Source organism: Agelaius tricolor, unplaced genomic scaffold (genome assembly GCF_023055355.1).
Source record: "Agelaius tricolor isolate 1412-34295 unplaced genomic scaffold, bAgeTri1.0.p SCAF_25, whole genome shotgun sequence".
Lineage (NCBI taxonomy): Eukaryota > Metazoa > Chordata > Aves > Passeriformes > Icteridae > Agelaius > Agelaius tricolor.
In genome coordinates, this window is record NW_027269285.1 from 46,396 (window position 1) to 69,458 (window position 23,063).

Below are 23,063 nucleotides of genomic sequence, written 5' to 3' on the forward strand. Positions count from 1 at the left end.
GAGGAAAAAATCCAGTACTTGGTATGGGCAACCCTCAAAATCAAGACCAAAGCCTGCGTTCTGATTTTAGAGAGATAACAGTAAATATCAGGTAACTTCAGGAATTTAAAGAATAATTTCACATTAGTGCTAATACAGCTGAGACTGGAAGTTGCCCTGTTAACTTTTAAATTACCAGCATAGCATGTGCGTATTTACCTCAAGTAGGAGCTTCATATCTTTCCTTCCATTGAGCTTAATGCAAGGTCTGGGTTCTATCTGCAGTAAAAGTCTTTCTCAGCCCTTCAGAAACCGTACTGTGATCATTACATGGCTGCCCTTGGCAAATGTCTGACTCTATTGTCAATTGCTAAGTACAGTCAGCGATACAATGAACATTAATGTGTTACCTGTGTCATACAGGCCAAAAGGCCACAGCAGCAGCCAAGGGCTAAAGCTCTCCTGCTGAAGGAAGGAAGCTGACTGGTCTCTGGTGCAGTATCAATTTTGTACAGATTTGAGACAGAATGTAAGCATGTTTTAACACTTGGGATCTCCCTCCTAAAAGGAGGCATAACGGGATCAGTTTCCTGTAGAACAAGAAAGATTGTAGCAAGCCAAGAAGAATAAGAAGTGGGAAAACCAAAGCATTCAGGAAAAAGTGAATCCCAGACAGGAAAAGAGACAAACATACGTAACAGTCAGGCCTCTATCCAAACTGTGGGAATTTTACATGGTACATAGGCATGTGTTGGAGGCTTTAGGAAGGGTGGTTGAGGAGCTCATCAACCAGCATTATCAGACAGGAAAGCCATTACCAAGCCCTGGCCTGATAAATGGTCATACATCACTGATGAATTCCATAACATAATGCAAAGTGAGATAGCAGAGTACCTAGCAGAAGATTACGCAGGAGGAATGAGCAAAACCAGCCTGCTACTGATGTTTTGATATTCCTGAAAATCTCCGGATGGTCGGTAAAGGTGTTTCTTAGAATGAAGACTGTAATTAGCTGATTTGGGGACATTTTAGCTGGAGTTTTGTATGTCTTGGCAACTCCACAGGGGAAGTACCACAGCCATGAAAGCATGCAGCAGCACCCCAGCTGGACAATGCTAGGGTGCTGCTGCCTTCCCATAGTGTTGGGCAATCCTACTCCTTTCAAATGCAAAACCCAAGGGTGAAATAATGCAATAGCAGGTTTTCATCCTCCTAATAAAAGATTTGCTTGTGAGACGCTCAGCCCGAATCACTCCCACAGCGCACCAGATACCCATAAGTCTTGCGGTTGCTTCTCATTTTTACCCACTTCTGCCCTGATCTCAGAATTTCAAGTGGTGTTACCTCTTATCAGATGGGGTGAGCTGAGTGCTCTGGAAAATAAATAATAAGCCACATTGTAAGATGCTGTGCTTGCTGAAGCAGGTGCTAAGGAGGAGATGTGAATAAGGAACTGGTTTGTGTGAAGTGACTGTAGAATTTTTCCACTTCTTCTGTAATAGAGCGCTTTTAGACAGGTGCTGACAAAAAATGTCCTATTGCTGAGGCCTTCCCCTTGGCTGGCAGTCTCGTGTAAGCTGGAGCTAGCCCAGAGTATCAGGTTGCTTTATGCCGTGAAAAGCTAGAACTCTGATCTGGAAAGAATTGGAACTGCCCGTGGAACGCTGTCAGACACATGATCGCACAGTGATTGCTAAGGAGAGGATGACCAGGTCTCAGATACCCGAGATCAGTATTGAGAAAACAAGGTTTGCAGCCATGGCAGCGACTGTTGTCTCTTAAATGTTACCCTTTACAGGGCTTGGCATCCTTAGGTGTAACGGAGACTGTTAGTTCTTCTTGTGGTGAGTGAACACGGCCAAAGGAGCTGCATACCTTGCACAAGTCAGGGAATGGCTGCTCCTATTGCCGCCTTTGGGTGGGTGCGATTGCACGTAGGTCTGCGGACACGTGCCTCGTGCATATGCTCTGATACCTTCTGCCACCGTGATTTCAATGTTACAATAATTCCTGGTACAAGTGAGAACGACACCAAAAAGCTGCCTGTCAGTTATAAGAAACAACTGAGGCTTCTTGGCTGTTAGCCTGCTTGGAGTGATTGTTGTCTTCGGCTGTTTTCAGTAAGCTTTGCAAATTAGAACTAATGACTGAGATAAGTCACTAAGAATGTTAACTCATGTTTTATATTTAGAAGGTTTATCCTTCCTCAGCGTCCTAAGGTGATGTTATGATGCTTGTATCCCCTAAAAAACTGTTGTTTCACATGCAGACGGGCTGTGAAACTTCATCTGAGCAGTGATTGTACCCGTGCACTCAACTGACCCGATTTCAGAATGGGCTTTTGATATTTAAACGATCCAAAATCTTTCTACGTCTAAGATACCTCTTTAAATCCTTGTTGCATAACTACCAGTGGATTGCTTAGCTTTTAGATTAATATGTTTCAGTAGGTTGTGTTTTCTCAAGGTCTGAAATGCGTATGCTTTTAACACAAGTCTAGAAAGAACTTATCAGGCGAGGACTTCCCAGCTCATGGTTTGGCTTCTGAATGCACACGGGTACACCCACCTACATTATACGTGCATGTGTCTTTCTATGGAGACATGTAGGAAAGGAAACAGAGTTTGTTTTAATGAAATTACACGTTGCTGCTGTTCTAGGATAGTTTTCAATTTTTTTCTAGCACTCCAGATTGATTCTAAAAAGTGATAACCACAAGTGCTTAGGGAACTATTGAAACACTATGAACAGAAATGCATCCATTGATCTTGGTCTTTGGTTTGTGGCTCAGACCTGAAAAGAGGCCCTTGACTGCCTGTACTTCAAAAGAAATCTTATTTCCTAATAGAGTTTTGCTGAAGAAGAAAAACCATCAGATATTGAGACAGAGAATCTAGTGTGATTTGGGCATCAAGATATTCTAAATCTCTCAGTTTAAGCTCTGAGAATCTGAGCATTATCTTTCCATCTTTGAATCACTGGTTTGGGCTTCACTTGTGCTATTTATATCCAATAACTGCTTTGAGAGGCTTTTGGAGAGTGACATATTCCCATGCTCTATCCACCTGCAAGAGGTCCAAAGGAGAAGATTTCAAAGGGAACAGAAAGGTGGGTATGGTTTCAGACTGTTGAAGTATAAAGCTAATTCCTTGTTTGCAACAGGACAGAGAGACAGACGGAAAGTTGTACTTCATTTTTTTGTGAAATTAGGATGTACGTTAACTGTTGGTATGCTGACCTGTACTGTAAATTGCTCTAAAAGCATGAATGAGAGGCAGTTTTAAGAACACTGGCAGTTTGTGATTACTCTATGGTTGCCGAGTCTGTAAACAGCCAAACAATTTGATTTGCTTAGCTCTGCTAGACCTAGCTGAGAATAGGTTGGAAATTTTCTTTCAAAACACCTTTTGTCAGAAAACAAAAATGTCTACTAGATAGTTGTTCTGTGGCAAAGTAGAAATTTTCTTTAACAAGTAAAAAAATTGTAAAAAATGGAAATATTTACTAGAGAAGAGTATTTTCCAAAGAATTACACTATGAGTACCATTAGCTAATAGCTATGAGCTGTCAACAGTAATAACCACACACACACACACACGTATTGTTTTTCGATAAGGTTGCATATGTTAAGAAATTGCCTGTGAGCTAATGGTAATTGGATTCTGTTATTATTGTTTTAGAGTTTTACACATACTGACTGGGGCAGAATGCCAACTTTCCCTGCACATTCCAGATTTACAGGCTTAGCTACTTGCTGCTGCAAGTAGGCTACTATTGACAACTGTTAAATGGTACCAAAGAAGTTGTAGCCACCTGACATAAAGTGCTGTCATGTATAGCTACCTGATGATGCAAATTTGCTTAAAATATTTCTCAGATTTCCTTTTTCTGCGGGGCTTTTTTGTCTTGCGCTGCAGTAAAGAATACGCTTGAAAGGGTTCTGCATCGTGGCTCTGGTTAGCTTGACAGAAATGTGTCGCATCCACCACGCACCCAGATTGGATCAGCTGGACGACTTGGCAGCTCAACACTAATGCCCATGGAATTGCACCTACTGTGGGAAACGTGTAAGTGTGAACATGCTGGTTACAAGTTTCTGCCCATGAAAGCGTAGAAATTTGGCAGTTTGTCTAAGGGTGCATGTGCGTGCATTTCCGTCTCTACGCCCTCAAAGACCGTTCTCTCCTCCCCTCGCCTCCGTGTTCCCCGCTAAAGAGACAATCTGTGCATACTTTCACATCGTCATCGTCCAAGCAAGCCGGGAAAGACCTGGTACTAACCCCTCCTCCCCTCGCTCTGTCTCTCTCCGATTCCTTCCCGACCCACATCTCCCATTTCTTCCTTGCTCCACACCGGCGCTGCCGCCCGATTCGAGCCGTCTCGCTCCCGCGGCCCCGCCCGCAGCCCCTCTCGGGCTAAAGGCCCCGCGCAGCTGTGAACGATCCCGTGGCCCCGCCCCTTCCCCCTGCTTGTTCCACCATTCCCTCCCGAAATTCCATCTCCCCCTTTGAAGAAGTGCACGTTGAGCGGGGCACACCGGGCAGCAGCACGACCCGCACCATCCGCGCCGCTTCTGTGCGGCGGCTGCCCCGGGCGCGCCCCGCCGTGCCCCCGCGTCCCAGCAGAACGGGCCGTGCCCGGCGGCGCCGGGGGCCGGGCTTAGGGCTGGCCTAGGGGCCGCCGGGAGGCACGGGGAAGTCTCGAAGAAGTGGAGAGGCTGACGGCGGAGGGGGGGGGACGGTCCGGCGCCTGCCGATAGCCGCTGCCGACCTTCCTGCGTCCCTGCCCGCGCAGCCTGCGGTGCGCGGACACCATGGCCGGCGAGAGCGAGGATTTGAACAGTCGGGAGGGGCAGACTGTCTGCGACGGCCTGGAGCGCTACGAGGACACGCTGCGGGGCGCCGTCCGGGAGATCCATGTGGACATCCAGCTGTTCAAGCAAGGAGTAGGCCGGCAGGTGGAGGAGGTGCTGCGCCTCGCCAGCCCCCTGGCACACGCTGTCTCTGAGCTGCAGCAGGAGAACCGGCGCCTCCGGGTACAGCTGGAGCGCCTGTCTCGGCAGGTGGAGGCCCTGGGCAGGTCGGCGGGGCTGCCGCAGGAGTGGGTGAACGAGGCGGCAGAGAGCCCCCAGGTCGTGGGGCCCGGCTCGCCGGCGCAAGGCTCGGCCGACGGTGCCTTCTCCGGTCATGGCAAGCGAACGGTTGCTGGCCGGAGCCAGGTAAGCAGCCAGGGAGACGACAGGAGGGAGGGCCAAGGGCAAGCATGAAGGGATGCTTCACGGGTGTTGCCAGACTGTGTTGGCACGGGATAATGTTTAGGTACACGGAGTTCCTCTTTTGCCAGGGGTCAGTGGTATTTTGGGAGGTGCTGTGAGAGATGGTCTTAGCTGTGATACCATCTAGAGATCTACCTGATTATGGCCCTCTTTGGTCAGACTGGGAGCTTGGTTAGAGTGGTAGCAACCTGTCAGTGCCCTGTGGTTAGAAATAAGAGGAGATGGGGCAGTCTAGGCTATCGATGTACGTGTGTACGCAAATATTTTTGTATCCTTTTTGGACTCGATTTTGGCAAGCTTGCAAAGGGGAATAGCTTAGCATATAGCAGGCAGTGGTTTCCATAAGATAACATCCCACAGTGAGTCAGTTTTGCTGTCCAGCCACTGTCCCTCACTGCTGCAGCTCGTCCCTGAGAGGTTGACACAAGCTTTCGTGGTGTCCGTGACCTAAACTTGCACAAGTGTAGTTATCCCTCCCACTGATAAAACTTTCTGCAGTGTAATGGAGCACTGTAACTTGGTGCACAGAAATCCCAATAGTGGAAAGCTCATCTGGTACCGAGATGTTTTGTGTAATTCTTTTTCTGTGTCTGTCTCTGTGATAAGAATTGAGAGCTCCTGTGCCACCCTTGACGCCAGGAGAGCGCAACCAGTCAGTGATTGGGTCACATAAAACTAAGGTACTAGAGACTTGGCTTTCACAGATGACAGCCTGTTTCACGTCCTTTTGGTTAAGCATGTCTTAAGGGGGTTTTAAAACTGTTGGAGCTTTAAAAAAACTGGTCTGTGGTCTGTCTAGGCTTGGGGTTAAAGAAGAAAAGCTTGGAAGTTGCATTTACTAGAATTGGTAGGAATGAGCAGAGTCTGTATTGCATTCCAGCCCTCTTCATTCCTACTGACCTGTGTATGGGATCATTGGGCTTCCTACCTCTGGGCAAATGGAAAGGTAAAACTGTTATTTGATACATTCTAGCAACTGCTGCCTTTCCCCTGTGTGACAAAGGTAAGCAGCATCCATACAACTTCCGACTGCTTCCTTTTTGTTCTGCGGAGCTATCCACACTTGCTTGTATTGCAAGGAATTGAAATAAGATGAGTGATACAGAAGGGACAAGGGATTGTGGTCCCTCACTCCATTTCACTCACTCCATCACCACTGTCTACGCTGTGGTGTGCACTTCACAGTCTGTGAAAGTCTTGCATCAATGTTACGGCCAATATCCAGCTTTAAGTATCGGTCTGCCTTAAAGCACAGTATGAGCTTTTGTTTGGATGGGAACCTTCCTGCTTTGCTTTGGGGGTTTAAGGAAGATCACTTAAGTGCTGATCGTTCTTCAGTGCCCTCCCAACAATTTAGGTTGGAGAAGTTCCCAAGTTAGCAGAGCTGACCGAAAGGGAATTTCAGTACTGAGAAGTATGGGAGGTGCAGCTACAGCTATACATGCCAAATTTGTGCAGTGAAAACATGAGTTTGTGGGTCAGGTTCTGATGTGGCTACATGCAAATGACAAAAGACCAAGCCTTGGTTGCTGGGACAGTTGCTCAGATTTTCTGTAATGAACACTGTTCCTGCAGCTGATTCCAATTTCTGGATATAGGACTGAAGAATTTGAAACAGAATACCATAAATGGCACTGTGTATGTTTACAGACACACGAGCACCTATAATAAAACTGGTGACGCTTCTAGTTTTAGGAAATACTTCTATAATGTGAGACACGAGAAGCAAATAATACTGGCCTGGAAATAGTAGCAAATCAAGATGTGCTCTTTTGCTCCTGAAAAGATTTATTGGTTGAGTTCCTTTTTACTGTGCGGTCGATGCAGCATTAATTGAATATCAGAGATTTTGAGCATCTTTGGTATCTCAGCCATTATTTTCTAATATTGCTAGATTATTTTTCATGGTAATTTCATTTGGGAAAAAAATGAATCCAGGGAATTCCAAGCATAGTTCAGAAGCAAGGACACAAATCTCCTTTTAATTCTAATCTGGGCAATTTCTGCTATGATGTCCTTGAAAGCTGATATAGAGCAGTCTAAATACTGGTTTTGGTGGAATTTTAAATGGCCGTTAGCTGCTCTGATTTGGAGGTGAGTCTTTCTGTTATTTTGATACCAGACTTCAACTCAGCTCTCTTAACCACGCCAGAGTCTTGAGAGCTGCTTTCACAAAGGTGGAAAATAGGGGATATTTGAAGAGGTAGTTTCAAAGATCTGGATCCTGGAGCCATACCTGCGCTACTGAGCATTTACAAAGAAAGAGTTTTGATCTTCCTTTTGTTGGTCTGATTTTACATTTTGGCAAGAGCTTCATAACTTAGGATATTTCCATAGTTTTTGTGATTAAGCATGATGCCTTTGTTAAGAGGGAGAACTAAAAGTACTTTAAGGGTGTCCTGTTTTAAAACCATCAGAAGAGTTTCTGTATAACTTGGACAGACAGCTGCAGAGAATCTGCCTGCAGTGGTCAAAGCCACAGAGAGATAGATAGCTGGCTATGACCACCTATGAAGGTCTAAACAAGTATTATTACCCATTGGGATCTCTCCCTGATGACCTGATGGCACCCAGCACTTAGGCAGCCTGTGAGTAACTGCATAAGACGTGACTTGGGTCTATATAATGACCTAAGTATTTCCAGCAAAGATGGGCTGAGAGAGCTGGGGTTATTCAGCCCGGAGAAGACTTCAAGGAAACCTCATTGCGGCCTTCAAATACTTTGGGGCTTACAAAAAAGAGGGTGAGGCACTTGTTTTTGTATGGGCAGATAGCAACAGGACAAGGGGCAATGGTTTTAAACCACTGAAAGTGGGCGGGTTTAGATTAGATGTTAGGAAGAAACCGTTCACTCAAAGGGTGGTGAAGCACAGGCTGCCCGGGAAAGTTGTGGATGCCTCATCCCTATCAGTCTTTGGGGCCAGGTTGGATGGGCTCCTGAGCAACCTGATATAATGCATGGAATCCCTGTGCATGTCAAGGTGTTGAAACAAGATGATCTTTATGATCCCTTCCAATTTAAACCGTTCTATGGTTCTATAATGACAGGGAGATTACATGATTACTAGAGCATTACATACTCTATTTCCAAACTATCTTAACTCCTCTGTTTGATAAAGGAAATATTTTGGTTTATCTTCTTTATTATTCTCTTATACTTCCAGAAGTGTCCTTTTGGAATGGTGACATTTCATGGTTGCCTTGATCCTATCTAGACTATTTTTGTTGTTGTTTGTTTTAATTCACTGTGGCATAGCCACAGGCACCTGCTGAAGCTGCTAAGAGAGAATTGTCCCCTCCTATCCATTTATATCCAGTATATCCAGTATTCCTGTTGTTTTTCTTCAGTGCAATAGTTTTTCTAATATGTTCATAGTGTTCAAGGCTTTTTCTTCATGTAGCAGGGTCAGTTACAGATAGAGGATACTTGTATTGTCTTGTGGACAATGGCTTTCTTGTAGTAGAATTAAGGGGTAAATGTGGTACACTTCTTTCTGGTGTCTAGCTGGCTTGTTTCCATTTCCTCAAAATTTCATTGTTCCCAGTATCTGATATCTCAGTGATCTCTATATATGCAAGGAACAGAGTGTGGAACTTTGCCTGGGTGGCAGTCAGTGGCAATATTACTGTTCAACAAAGTGAAGCAACAATTTCACCTATCATATTTAAGAATGGGATGTACTTCTCCTAGAGAAACAGCATTTCTAGAACCAGAGATTTGTATTGTGACCCTTGTGGTAATTGGTGGTCTTATGAATGACACTGAATGACTGAAATCTGTCATTTGAGTGAGAGTAATATCATGTGTCTGTCATTCTTCTAGAATTTGACCTTGTTGCAGACAAAATCTTGAAGAGACATAACAGACATGTACCTTAGAGGTTCAGCGGGGAAATAACAATTGTATTTCTTTTTTTTTTTTTTTTCCTAATCTTGTGAGCTGGTGCTTATTTTTTCTGAATGCATTGAATTTTTACTACTGGCTTGCGATAATTGCAGCTTACAGTTAGGGATCTCCAAAGTGTAACTTCTTTGCAGCAAAGGAGAAATTCCAGCCGCCCTATAACTATGGAAAGTATTATCACCCTCCTTACATGAAAACCTCTGACCTACACTGAGATTAGTTCTACAAGCCAGCTTTGGATAAGGCATCGAAAATATTAGTGTTAACTTTCTTTTCTTCAACTTCATCAGTTCTTCATTGTGTTGTTGTCACATGAGTCGTACAAATGTGTACTTCTTATTGTTAAGAACAGATACGTGTAGTTATCCCTCTGCTATTTATAATCTATGTAACCAGCACTGACAGAAGTAGTATTTCTAAACACGAGTTTGTCAGAAGCTTGGCATCTCCACAGTGAATTCTGAAAGTACTTCAGTCTGACACTACTAAATGCCCATCAGAATCTGATCTCAGATCCTCCCACTGTTCTGTCAGCACATGGGCCTTCTTCCCCATCCTCCAGCCTGGTATCAGTTTCTTCTTTGGCACTATTAGCCAAACCGTAGCAGTCAGGTTTGCATGAAATAAGGTAACGCAGCACTTGACATTGCATTAGAAAGCAAGTTCAGTGTGTAGAATGCTACGTGACCTTTGCAACAATCATGTCATTTGACAATTTTACTCACCCACGCCTCCCCAGCTTATAAAAGTAGATTCATGTTTACAGCCTACACAGGCATTCTTCACATTCAGGTCATAATGTGACATGAATGGCTAAACAGTTCTAACTGTGTATCATGGGTATATTCTAGGGAGCTGCATTAGCTGTGCTTTACATTTCAGTTCTGGATTTGAGCAGTAATTGTTGACTGGGATCTCAGTTGCACTAAATGCAGCAATAAAGGTTCTGAACCCCTGATTCTGCCTGGTTTCTGTAATTAGTATTTGTTTAATTTGTAATTTTCTCAGTCCTGGCAGCTAGTGATAACCGAGTTTATTCATGCACAGTCCCTTTTCCAAAAGTTTCAAAATAGGGGGTTTCTCCCAGAAAATTAAAACATCTGGATATTACTATGCAATCAATGAACATTTTTGTGGACTGTGTGTTGGGGAATTTCTCTCTACTACTTGTAGCTTGAAGCTAACTTGCTTCTTCTTGGAAACTTAACTGCAGTAATCATGTATCTGTGAAGCAGTTTCTTCTTCCTTTACTTATGCAGCCAAAAATCACATAGTTCCTCACAGTTTAACATGCCCCTTCAACCCCCAAAAAACCCCATCCCCACCAGACAAAAAAAAACCCAATCAAACAAACAAAACCCCTCAACCCCCCCCTTCCCCTTCCCCCAACCTTCTACTAAACCCACAAAAAAATTCCTGGCTGATTTTTCTGGAATTATATTGACAGCCATTATGAGGACAATTTATGCTTTTGCCAGAAAAAAGCTATAAAGCTATCCTTACAAACGTTACAGATTATAAAATAGCTGTAGTGTCCTGGGATTGAATTTACTTTGTAATGCCTGTACAATATGTTTTTATACTGTATTTTCTTTCTGCAGCAAACAGAAAAAAATGCATAGCATTATTCCATGCAATCTCAATCAATTTCTCCACTGTTACATCAAGTCTTCTGTTTATCACCATTGCAGTGGGTGGCGATACCTTTATCTAACAAAAGATAACACTTCCTAGGTGCTTGGGGTCCGTTAAGGACACACGTGTGAAGATTGATTTAAGTTAGGCATTGCCAATGCTTCATTGGCAGGCTAGGCTCCTGGGGTTAGGTAATTGTTCCTTTCTTATTTTGTGGTCACTTGCATGAGGAAGACCTGTTCTTGGCAGGTGTTTCTGGATATTCTTCTCACTTTTGCTGCTGTTTGAAATTTAGCTGTCAAGTCTGTTTTCTTTTCTGACAGAGCGTAGACCTGGATGACCACCAGAAACCTGAGTTTAGAAGAGTTTTTAGTTCTTCCATCATTGAAAATGGGCATCGATCTTCATCATCAGGTAGGAACAGGGCATGAAATGAAGCAGCACTGCTTGTAAAATACCTGATCTTGGCAGTCATAGAGCAGGACTCACATTTTGGAAGGGTTAGAATCTACTATAGTTTCAGGATGGATATTGTCCGGTGCCACCTGTACTTTATTTCATAATTAGGAGTTTAATTTCTAAACTTTGGCTTTACTGTTAAGCATGTACTACGGTGTTTCATAAATTGGAAGCTATTACTCCTGCATTAACTTGAGACACGAGCGATAAGACCTTTTGTGGTGGGTGCCGTTGTAGTCTTCTGTCCCAAAACATGTTGCAAGTCACCCATCCGCTTCTGTCATCCTTCAGTGGACGAAGGACTTACCATCTCCACTTTAGAGAGAGTCATACAGTGTTTCATAAAACCATGAACAAAAATGCTGCTTCCTTAACTGGGGCAGGAGATTGTGAGTGAGGGCTGCGCAGAGGAAGAGAAGCTTACCAAATGCAAATGCTAGTATATTAATGATCTGAAGATATTGCTCCTGCTGAGATTCACGTAGAGTACGTGTGATCGCTGCAAGGGTCACTTGGGCTAGGGTTGTTTCTGCTATGTAAATGGTATAATGTTTCAAAGGGGAGTAAGTCCAGTGACCTGTAAAATACTGTTGCATGAACATTGGTTTGTAGCTTTGTTACAAACTGCAAACAAATTTACTTCCTCTCTCCCATTTTCTACTCAGGTCAGGCAAAAGTCGCCCGTGAACTGACCTGTTTTCAGATGTCAGAATCTTCGTCCCCCGAAGCCCATGCCCCTGCAGTCACTTTACAGATGCCCCACCTTCCTGTTACTGCAGTAACCAGGACATCTGAGAAGTTTTCAGGAGAGAACATCTGTCCAACAGGAACAACTAATACATCTTCTTGCCTGCTGGGACAGGGCAAGAGCGCAAATAAAATGGGAGTAAAATCTTCCAACCAGCCAGGTAAAAGAGAAAAATAACTTGCTGATGCCGCATCCCGTTTCCTTTCTTCAACTGGTGCTATGAGTATTGTCCTGTGACCTAGTGGTCGTTATGAAACCTTGCTTCTATGGCTATATATCCCATTGTGGGACATTCCATTTTGGAATACTGTGGGTCCTAGCTGGAGCCTTCAGCTGTAATGTCACATCTGCAGAGAATTTTTGTGCCTAATGTATTTGAGTTTTTAGTGAAGTGTATCTGACAGCGCAGTTACTGAATTCAGTAAGTTACTGAATCTCTTAAACGTGCCCAGCTCTTTTCATTAAATTTGTGGACATTTTTAGTGCTTTAGGACTGGAGGTCCTGTGTGAAGTTAGGCAGATATTTGGCCAGCAGGTTCCAATGTCATTTGGAAGAAGGAATGACTGACAGCAGTCTGACACATATACACATGTCAGTGATTGCAGAATCTTAGTTATATTGAAACTGAGTTTAAAAAAAAAATTCACATAGAAGCTGTTCATCCTTGGCTGTGACACTTACAAATTGGACTATATATATGGGTCAGAAATTACAGAAGGAGACTGGGATGGGATTGCTAGCAAGAGATAGGGATTATTTGCAGATTATTCTTTCAGTTTTTATCTTACTAAAACTAAAAATGTAGCAAACACTTCCTTTGTCTTTGTTTGTGCTGATACAGTGAAGGACTGGAATTCAATTACCATGAGAACAATGGATTCATCTGCCACTGGAGGTGAGTATTCCTATCTGCATGCCCTTATGTAACAAAAATTGAGAGCGATTCTGGGCTCTTTGGGGGATCTGAGCATGTAGTTTTGACTTGTAGGTACACGGTAATACTAACATTGCTAACAAGTATGTATGCAGACTCATAGAATCACAAACACTTGTTCTACTCCATCAGATTCTCAATGAGTTCAAAGTGAGGGGTACTTACCCTTACTTGCACAAGTGACGTACGTGTGTAACGTTAGCCAATCTCTGCAGTGGAAACCATAGATGCCAGAAAAGTGAGGCAAGCAGACAGCTTGAGCAGTGAAGATTTCAGCTGATCAAGTGAAAATTGTGACTGCACACAAGGCAGTCGGAAAGTGGCATGCCCACCCACATATACTGAAGCAAGTTACTTTGAGCAAGATAAAAGTAAGGCGTCTCCTTTGTCATATAATGTGGTAAAGGACAAAATGCTTTAAGGATTTCTGATTTCAGTTGAAATAGATGAGTTGAGCTCTCTCCAAAAGTACCTCTGATTGCTGTCACCAAGTTGTTACTGTCTGCACAATGTACTGGCATTTCACAGTGGTCTCAAGTGTCGGTTTTTTTAGCAAAATATGTAGCCCTTCCAAACTAAAATTTCCTGGTAGAAATGAGATAATTTAAATTATGTACTCAATTACATTAGACTCCCCAGGGCTTGTCTGCTAGAATGACTTTTGCAAGCACCACTTTTTCCTTTAACTGAAATGTCAGTGGCAGTGTGCCCTGCTCTGAGGGCCTGAAGTGATCTGACCTTCCAACTGCAGTTTTATCAAAGGCATCCTCTTGGAGTCCTTCCTGGTATGCCTACACTATCCTCGCTGCAGTTTTACAGAGGAATTGAACTGCTGGGGAAAATCCTTCCCCAGCTTGTTAGCTCAAATGGAAGTCAGAGGCCTGCAGTTTTACAGTGTGGTGAGTAAAAATCAATGCGTGTCTATCCATCAGGAAAGCACATGAGGAAAGTTTCTATTTGAAAGCACATGAGGAAAGTTTCTGCACTAACGCATCTTTTCTGTTTTTATATAGAGAATGCTACTTCTGTCACCAAGCCTGTCTCAACTGTGAACTATGGGCTGCGTAGTGGAGCCAAAACTGGTGAAAGGTATGCATTTTTCATGACATTTTGTTAGGCCATTGTGGTCAATGTAGTCTCAAGGGACAGATGTTCTGCTGACTTGGAAAACGGGTGAGTCCCAGATGCCATTTTAAGCACTGGATGTATAATTGTACATTAAACTACTTGCCCCATGATCTCTTACATTCACATAGGTAGTTCATTTAATGTATGTATGTACATACATTAAATTACATTAATGTATGTAACGTATGTGCTATGTCCATCAACATGTAAATGGGCATATTCCTCTTAACCACACTTCTACTTTCAGCGAATAACCAATCAATGTCAGTGACTACTGGAATCATCACACTATCTGTACTAAAACCATCCTAGTGATGTACTGTACATAGTAATTTTCATTCAACACAGCAGTGCTTATATACATACCCTGAATGTTCTCAGGTGAAACACACCAGGTTATTTATTGATTGTACTTCTCATGGGAAATCAGCAACCTGCTGTATATATCATGTTATATGTCTAGTTTGAGGATCACTCGTTCCCCCTAAACCCCCTGCATGCCTTGCTCTTTTGTGCCTCTGATTCCTATATCAGGGCCATATCCTGGTTAATCCTCACACCTTTCTTTTCAGGAGGCATCTAGTAGGCTGTACATCAACATCACGCCTGCGATTACAGCTTTGGATAGCCTTAGCACATTTGGCTCCTTTTTTGGTGGGGGGTGCTTCTTCAGGCTGTCCCACCAGTGCACCAAAGAGCAAATGAGTCACTGGTGGTATATTTTAAGCATGTTAAAGGCTGTGAGCTTTCCTCTGGGCTAAGTGGAACAGAGATGAGAAAGGACAAAATTTTACAGAGCACTTTCAAGTAGACCTAACTGTGAATTTCCACACTGTTTTAGTCTTATTGAATAAGATTATTAGTGCTTGATAGTGGTGGATTTTTGTTAGGAGGAGGAAGCTGTCAGATTGTTTGAAAACAGTTTTAAATATACTAATCTGTGTTGAAATTAGTACCTTGGGTTTATTTTTGGAAACCAACATATGATTACCAGCAAATATCCTTAGTTTGGCTTGGCTAGACTAAATTCCTTGCTGAGGACTACTACACATTCTCTATTAACTCAAGTTGCAGTTGCTTAGTAGAGAATTACATGGTATCACAATTATTCCTGGCATATACAGACATGCTTAGCATGCAAAATATCCATCAAGAAAAGAATTGGAGAGAAGAAAGTTTAAATCTCTTAAATTAGGCTTGTATCTGTCTTGAAAAGAATCGCAAATTAGGCATTACATTTCCTCCGAGGTAGTTCCAACATCAGCACTTCAGCATTTGAGTCATGATACAGTGAGCACACTCGAGAACTTGGTGTCATACCCGACCTCCATCTGTACCAGAAATTAACGCGTGACACTGATGTCATTGTTCTTTGCCTGTTTCCCCATCTCTGTGATATGGAGTAATTCCAAATGCAATGTTTGGCTTGCTTCATTAATGCCAATGAAGCAGTATATGGCTCAAACAAACACAAATTAGAATATATTTCTCAATCATATATACAGCTTGCAGTCAGTCAGTAAAGCAACACTGTCAGAAGGTCAGAATTCAGTGTGCTACAAGTAAAAATTTCAAAAGTACTTCCTGATTTATTCTTCAAGTTTCATTTTAAAAATGTCACAGCCTCCAAGAACCCTGAAGTTGGAAATCGATGGGATTTAGTGCTCCTGTGTGGCCACAACTTTGTTTTTTTGTCTTTTTTTTTCTTGAAGGTTTTTAATTGTTGTTCTGCTCAGTGCTATAAGGTGCTTGTGGCTTGTCCAGCTGTGTCCTATTTGTAACAGTACCTTAGGTGCTTCAATACTTAAGTGTTGTTGTGTGTCAATAATAATTTTACTTTTATTAACATTGCTTTTGACTCATGCAGGTCTTCTTGAAATGGATCTTTTGGAAGGTTTAGAGACAATAGTTGAACCTTTATGCTTGCTCTTGTCACTGCAGAGAGTTACTCTTTCATTTGCCACATACTTTTCACGTTATGTTTCTCCAGTGCCATTGACAGTTGCTGTGAGGTGACACCCAGCTCTCCCTCCCCTCCTCCTGCTGTGCATCGCCCAGTTGAAAGGAGGCGAGAATTGGTGCGGTCTCAGACGCTCCCACGGACTTCAGGAACACAGGCCAGGAAAGCGCTTTTTGAAAAACTTGAACGTGATGATGGAAAGTACGTCTCAGTCCTTGTCTCCAGAATGGTTTGTTAATAGAAAACTAATTTGTCAGTTATTACCAGCAGAGTACAGCTGGGTGGGAGAACTCTCTCATTGTAGGATTTGGAGCTAAGGAACAATACGAGGCCCCTAAAGTTTCACTGACTTACAGACCAAGTCTTGGAAATTCACAGCTACAGAATTCTCTGACTTTGGAGTTGGTCAGCTGAAGCAGCAGGTTCCCTTTTATCAGGGAAGAGTTCTGTGAAAGTTGCCTTCTCCATCATTATAGGAGACTGCAAATACAGTGTCTTTCTGTTGCCATTCATTAAGATCAAAATATGGACACTTCTTGATGGAAGTATGATTTAAACAAAAGAGGAATTGGAATTCTGTCTTCCATTTAATTAAAAAAAATAAAACTAAGTTTTTCTTGCAGGACCAACAAGTCGAGGTTTCAGCAACATGTTTCTCAAATATCACCTAGACAGGGGCTGACCTGAGCAAAGTTGTATAGATGTTCCTGACAAAGAGGTTTAAGTTTTTCTAGAATATAATTTAATCTGGTATCTGTTAATTTTCCAGAGGAAAAGGAGAATCCAGAGCTAAGCTGAAGAGGTCGCTGAGTTTTGGGGTTGCCAGCGCTAGCAGCATTAAACAAATTTTGTTAGACTGGTGTCGCTCAAAAACCATAGGATACAAGGTAAAGATATGGTAGTATTTTCATCTCTCTCTTTTTTGTTTCAAGAGAATTTGCCAAATTCCGTGCTCAAAGGCTGAATGTAAAATATGCTAGAGAATTAGTTAACTTCCTCAAAGTCATCAATTTTTGTGTGGGTAACATGAATATGGTTTCTGTAGGCAGCAATTTAAGACTGTCAGTGACTGCATGAACGAGATTCTGTATGTATATTAAAGCAATGCATTAGTGTTTTTCTAAAAGCCAATCTTTTTGTGCTTATGGATAAAAATTTCAGTATACGCTCAGACTTTTTTTTCTTAGTTGCAGGCTGTAATTTTTTATTCACATTATACATGACAAGTTCTGAATACATGGAGACTATGGCCATTTTGCTACATGCAGACCCAAGTACTCTCTTAGTATTCGACAAATAAATTTGTAATAAATGGTTGAGTTTCAATCATACTTTGAGTAAATTTTTGTGAGGTAGCATCAGTGTTACTATAGGAATACAGCAGTTGAGATTTTACTTATTTTACCTGGCCTTTAAACTGGAACTGTCAAAGAAATACAGAATTTTTTTCCTAGGGATTTTTTGCATGTGTTTAGTATGTTTTTCAACATTACTAAATGTGCATAATTATTGCTAAAGTGTAGAGTATAGTGTAAATAAGCAGAATTAATTAAAATTACGGTTAATTGCTTATCAGAAAAGCTGGGACTTGAATTTTATATGATGAGAAAGCAGCATGAGACAAATATGTTTCTTTTCACTGTGGCATTTGAAAGGAACAATAAGAATTTGTTTTGAGAATCAGGTTGTGCAGTAGGCATGATTTTTCTTATATTTCTACCTATCTGTGTGTAAACAGATATTGAATTGGGCAAAGCCAGCAAGCATAGTCTTTATCTAGTGTTATTCACTAAATGAACTGTTCTTCAATTTTAAATCCTCCATAGGGTGATTATGGTTATATATAAGCAGTGTCCTTAGTTTTCCACAGATACTGAGCTGGTGCATCAGGCCTGCTCCAGTGCTCACTGATGTTGATGAGATTCTTCACAGTATTTTCAGTGGGCTTTGGATCAGGGACCTTGACTATATGTCTGCTTTGCATCTGGGTATTGCAGGCAAAGACCTTTTATTGCTTTTTAGTGCCATTTTTTCCCCAGAATGTCAACAATGAAATGGACATACAAAGATGGGAAGAAGAAAATAAAGCCTGTGCTCTTGCTGGTGGGAAAGAATGATAGAAAACTGCATTGAACAAAAGCAGCTGCTCTTATTTGTTCCCCTGTGCTGCATTAACATGTGTATTTTTTTCATCATGACAGCACATTGATCTGCAGAACTTCTCCTCAAGCTGGAATGATGGGATGGCATTCTGCGCTCTTGTGCATTCTTTCTTTCCTGAAGCTTTTGATTATAATAAGCTTGACCCAGCTAACCGCAAGCAGAACTTTGAGCTGGCCTTCACAACGGCTGAGTGAGTACATTAGTGCTCTGGGAAGTGCTTCCAGTTCAAGTCTAATGCACCTGAGCAGCAGTGAAGAGTTTCATTATTATTCTTTTTGACTCTCTATTGATGCCTTGGGAGGCTGCCTAGAACAGAGGCTAGACAGTGTTAAAGGAATAAAGTAGGTATTTAGTAAAAAGGCCTTCAAAGGATACACCTTGGACAGTACAAGAGCCTGGCCAAGGCTACACCCGAGATGGATGATGGATCACACGTTTTCACACTTTTGTAAGTTTTGGTCCATTACATATTGGGGTTAATTGTCCAATTACAGCTTCAGATTACGAAGCCCCATCCTCCCAGATTGCTATCCTCAATTCGCTGCTGTTTATACTTTTTGGGCCTGAAGCTGCAAGGGTGTCCTTGGTTCTCGGACTGGGAGAGGATTGTTTTGTCTGACTAAACTGTGAGGAGAACTTGCTAACACATTATATGAAGTTCAGACTTGTATACTCATGCAGTACAGAATCTGGAAAATATGAAGCTAAAACTTAAGGCATCAGCATTACTAGCTTGCATGTATCATGCCAAAAAAGACAATAAAGCTCTGCAGAGAGAATGCATAGAACATGTGGGAAACTTCATCTCTGTTCTTCTTGAAAAAGAACAAAGGTTGAATTCAGTGTAAGTACAGATCAAGACTGAGAGCTTCTCAGTATCTCAACCAGGTAACTGCATTTCTGAAAACAGGCAGAGCTAATACCCTCCGTCACAATATCCAGATTCTTTTTTATGCTGTATAGCAGGTAATTAAATGCTAACTAATTTGTTAAAGTCATTATGAATGTGAACCTGCCAGTCAGAGATAGTAACATTTTTGAGCTGATATCAATGTGATTCTTAGGGTAAGACCTCTCCATGTGCTATGCAGCTGGGTTTGGTACACTTTTTCCAAATGGTAATAGGCGGTACGAACACATGGCTAATGAGGTAACTTAAAGAACTGGATTTGCCATTGCCCATTCAGAAAAAGCCTTTCACATTTCTTGACATAATGTTGTTTCTCCTTATTACAGCCTCTAGCAAAGGAATTAATTTGGGAAATACAAGTATTTTTATAAGTACACATATATATAAAAAAATTTTGTTGCTTGTCAGTGAGTTGAAGGAGATTCTGTGATACATTTAGGTGATTGATCTCTAAAAAACTGTCTACAACTCTCAAGGGAAAGCTGCAGTGTTCTTCTACCTCAGTTTATATAAACAGTAAGTTTAGGGGAGAACAAAACACACCATAAACACAACACTAAGAAACATTAGGTGAGAGAAAATTACAGAAATTACTATTCATAGCTGTGATTGCCTTTAAACTGATTTGAGTGTCAGTAAAGGCTATTTTCTCAGCTATTGCTGTTCACCCCAGTACTAGCTATGCTGATACAATTGAACCCTGCCCTTTTGATTTTTCATCTTAAGCCTCTGCAGATCTGTTCCTTTCTGCTGGTCCAGATCACTCACATCTTGAAGATATGGGCGTGGTGGAGAACAAACAATACACAGCCACATGGGCCTTCATCAGCACATCTCATCTCCTCCTGGGTTTTTCCATTGTTTTGGAACTCCCTATATATAGCCAAGAACTGAGACATGGGCAGAGTAGTGTGAGATTGGGTTACATGCTACAGATACAAGGAATGTGAATGATAGTGAAAAAAGCACCACCACTCCAGGGCTTTAGATCAGATCCCAGTATAAAGCAAGAGACAGAAAGAACAGGAATATTCTGTGGTCATAAAAAAAAAACAATGTCCAGCCTGACCTTGCTCAATTCATTGTGAAATGAAATGCTGCCAATAAACCTCACGATTTCTTAAATATTTCAATGGTGCTCAAATCAGAGCATCAAATGAATTCTGGAAGCAGTTATGTAACTCTTGATTTGTTGTATCTGTTTTATTGTTAATACAGGAAAATGGCTCACTGTGACCGTCTGATAGAAGTGGAAGACATGATGGTGATGGGTCACAAGCCAGATCCCATGTGCGTCTTCACCTATGTCCAGTCTCTGTACAGTCATCTACGATGTTTTGAATAAAACTATCGACACCTCTCCAGCCAGAAGGGTCAAGTACAGCGTGCTAATAGGAAGACTGACATTTTGCAAATGGAACACAGTATTATTTCTTGCTTTGCACTGTCCCTTTGCTAACGTTCAGCTGTGTAGCTGGCTGACTGAAGTATTTCTGAGCAGTGCCCTGAAGTGTTGATCACATCACCATGTCAGTAATATGGAAATAGGTTTGAGAAAGACAAAAAGACATTGGCAAAAGCAAATATTGTCATTTCGGTGCTAGTAGTAGATTGGATTTTTAGGATTTTTATGTTTAAAGATCACAGGAAGCAAATCTACTTCTCCTGTCTGTAAGGTTAGGGACAATTTTATGCAGTGATTCTGGTATGAAGGTGTTCCATCTTAAAATGCAGGTAAAACTCCAGAAGATAGCACCTTCAGTTTCACTTCTCTGTTGAACATAGTATAAAAGAAACGGCAGACGGACAAGGAAAATTCTGTTTAGCAAATAATGACCTAGAGTACTCAACCATTAGAGCAATCATGCCTATCCTCCAACCCTACCCCTCCACTCTAGCATACACACACAGAGATCAAACAGGCATTGTTTTGTTCTCTTAAATCATAAAGACAGCATAACCTCTTGTCTGATGAGTGTGGTGACGGATTACTACGTTACATAATGGCATTTGTCTGTAATGGTCAAATCTAATAGTATTTGCTGAGAGGGCTGCTAATGCCTCTGCTGGCAGTCCTGGATTGATTTCTTGATCAGACTAGCAACAGCTGGGACTCCTCTTTGTCTGAGATCGTGTGCTTGCATGGTTTAGGATTGCAGGAAAGGTAGGAGCTAGCAAGGTACAAAAGCCTTTGAACAGTTTTAATAGAAACAAGCCTGTTTCTGTAATGTCCTTTTACCTGGACTCAGGGGGAGAGCAGCTCTTCAGTGTGGACAAGAGTGAACTCTTTTCAACTTGTTCAGTACAGATGCTGATTGAGGCAAATGAACAATGCACAAAAATATATATGAAAGATGTGGGAGTTTTGAAATAGTTTCAAAAGCCTTACACTAGTTTCAGTTTTCAGTTAAATTACTATTAAAACCACAGTACAGTTAGATTATTCCAGATTTACTGGACTAAAAAAAGCCTTCTAAAATTATTTCTTCCCTAAGAATAGGCTCATAGAAAGAAAAAAAAATGAAAGCCACAAATCATCTGCTCATGCTAGAGAATGTTTTTTAACCTGCCCTTGTGCTTTTTGTAGATATTTAGAAAGATTAATTTGGTTCTACATTGATGTGTAGATATTTAGAAAGATTAATTTGGTTCTGTGTTGATGACCATTTATAATAAAATATGTCAAGCACTCTTCAGATTTATTGCATCTTTTTAGAATGATGTGACAGATAACCAAGTAAAATCAGTGAAAGCACAGAGCTTTTACTTAAAAGATTTTTGTTCCAGTCATGATTCTCTGTGCTCTGAATTTCAGTTAAAAAAAGTACATAAGTTCAGCTGCATTTGAAATATGATTTTTCTTCAGTCTCCCTTTCTAGTCTAGTTTACTTAAAAACCATGAATGAAGCACCAGCTTTGTTAGCATATAAATGCCATTGCCTTCAGTTCTTTACTTTGTCTTGAATTATTATAATTCTGAGGAGTAAGTGTGTGCCTATAGCTCTGCCAAATACATTCTAAGGATAAACATATCATACTTATGTTTTGGAGGAGTTTTGGTTAAGCATGAGGAGAAATCTGTCCAAAACTGGCACATACAATACACCTATTTACATTCTTACAGTAGAGTACTTTTTATTGAGTCCATCATAATTACCATGAGAGGGTCAATACTGCCTTATACATCGCATTCCTTCACAGTCCGAGGTCATAGATGATTTTACTGTGTGATATGAGTGCTGAAGACGCAGGTAAGTGCTTGGCCAATTTAGGCCTAATAGCATATAATTATATAAAGGAACTTTTAGACTGTAAAATTATTGCTAATTCAACAGGGTGAATCTACATACTTTCTGTAATTTAGCTTGTTTTTGCAGCTATCCACAAGGTATTTGTACAGGTTATCTAAAGTCTTCCCACTTCAGAGAGGTGACTAAAGATATCTGGGACTTAACAGCCACCTGTTTGCAGGAAAGTTGAAGACTGTAAGTTGAGTTGATCTATTGGTGGTTTGTGTGTAAGGGTTTAGGGAGATAGTGCTATGACATACTTCTAAAAAAACTTACAGCTTTCTGCATTAAGAGGTCTGCTCTGTATGAATAACCTCAACTATTTGATTGTATGATTAAATTGAAATTAAAGTATATAATGTATGCCAATTGATTTTTCAATATTTTTATTTTTTTAATGCAGAGCATGTGTGTATGTGTATATGACAGTGTGTTTAACATGAATGATAAAAGAACAATCTATTAAGTTGGCGTAGTATATATTTTACACAAATGGACGGTTTCTTAACTTTTCTAATGTTTCTGTATTACATCTAAAAGTATCTCTACGGTTGTTTATTGTCAACTTGATCCTACTTTTTAAGGCTAAATCAGTTTGTTCTGTGCAATATTTTCAAGATAATGTCAGCAGAGACATCATCTACTTTTTAAGACTATTCTGAAAGGCTGCCAGAAGC

At 41.3% G+C, this 23,063-nt stretch overlaps 1 protein-coding gene across 1 annotated transcript; it reads left to right on the forward strand.

Annotated features, from left to right (window-relative positions):
* The first annotated feature begins 4,197 nt into the window (after positions 1-4,197).
* On the forward strand, positions 4,198-22,759 carry SMTNL2 (smoothelin like 2). The gene is made up of 9 exons (XM_071447690.1): positions 4,198-5,197; positions 11,117-11,207; positions 11,918-12,160; positions 12,843-12,896; positions 13,949-14,024; positions 16,054-16,224; positions 16,793-16,910; positions 18,225-18,376; positions 20,315-22,759. The coding sequence occupies exons 1-9, from the start codon at positions 4,793-4,795 to the stop codon at positions 20,439-20,441; spliced, it is 1,437 nt and encodes a 478-aa protein (XP_071303791.1). The 5' UTR covers positions 4,198-4,792; the 3' UTR covers positions 20,442-22,759.
* Positions 22,760-23,063: the final 304 nt, after the last annotated feature.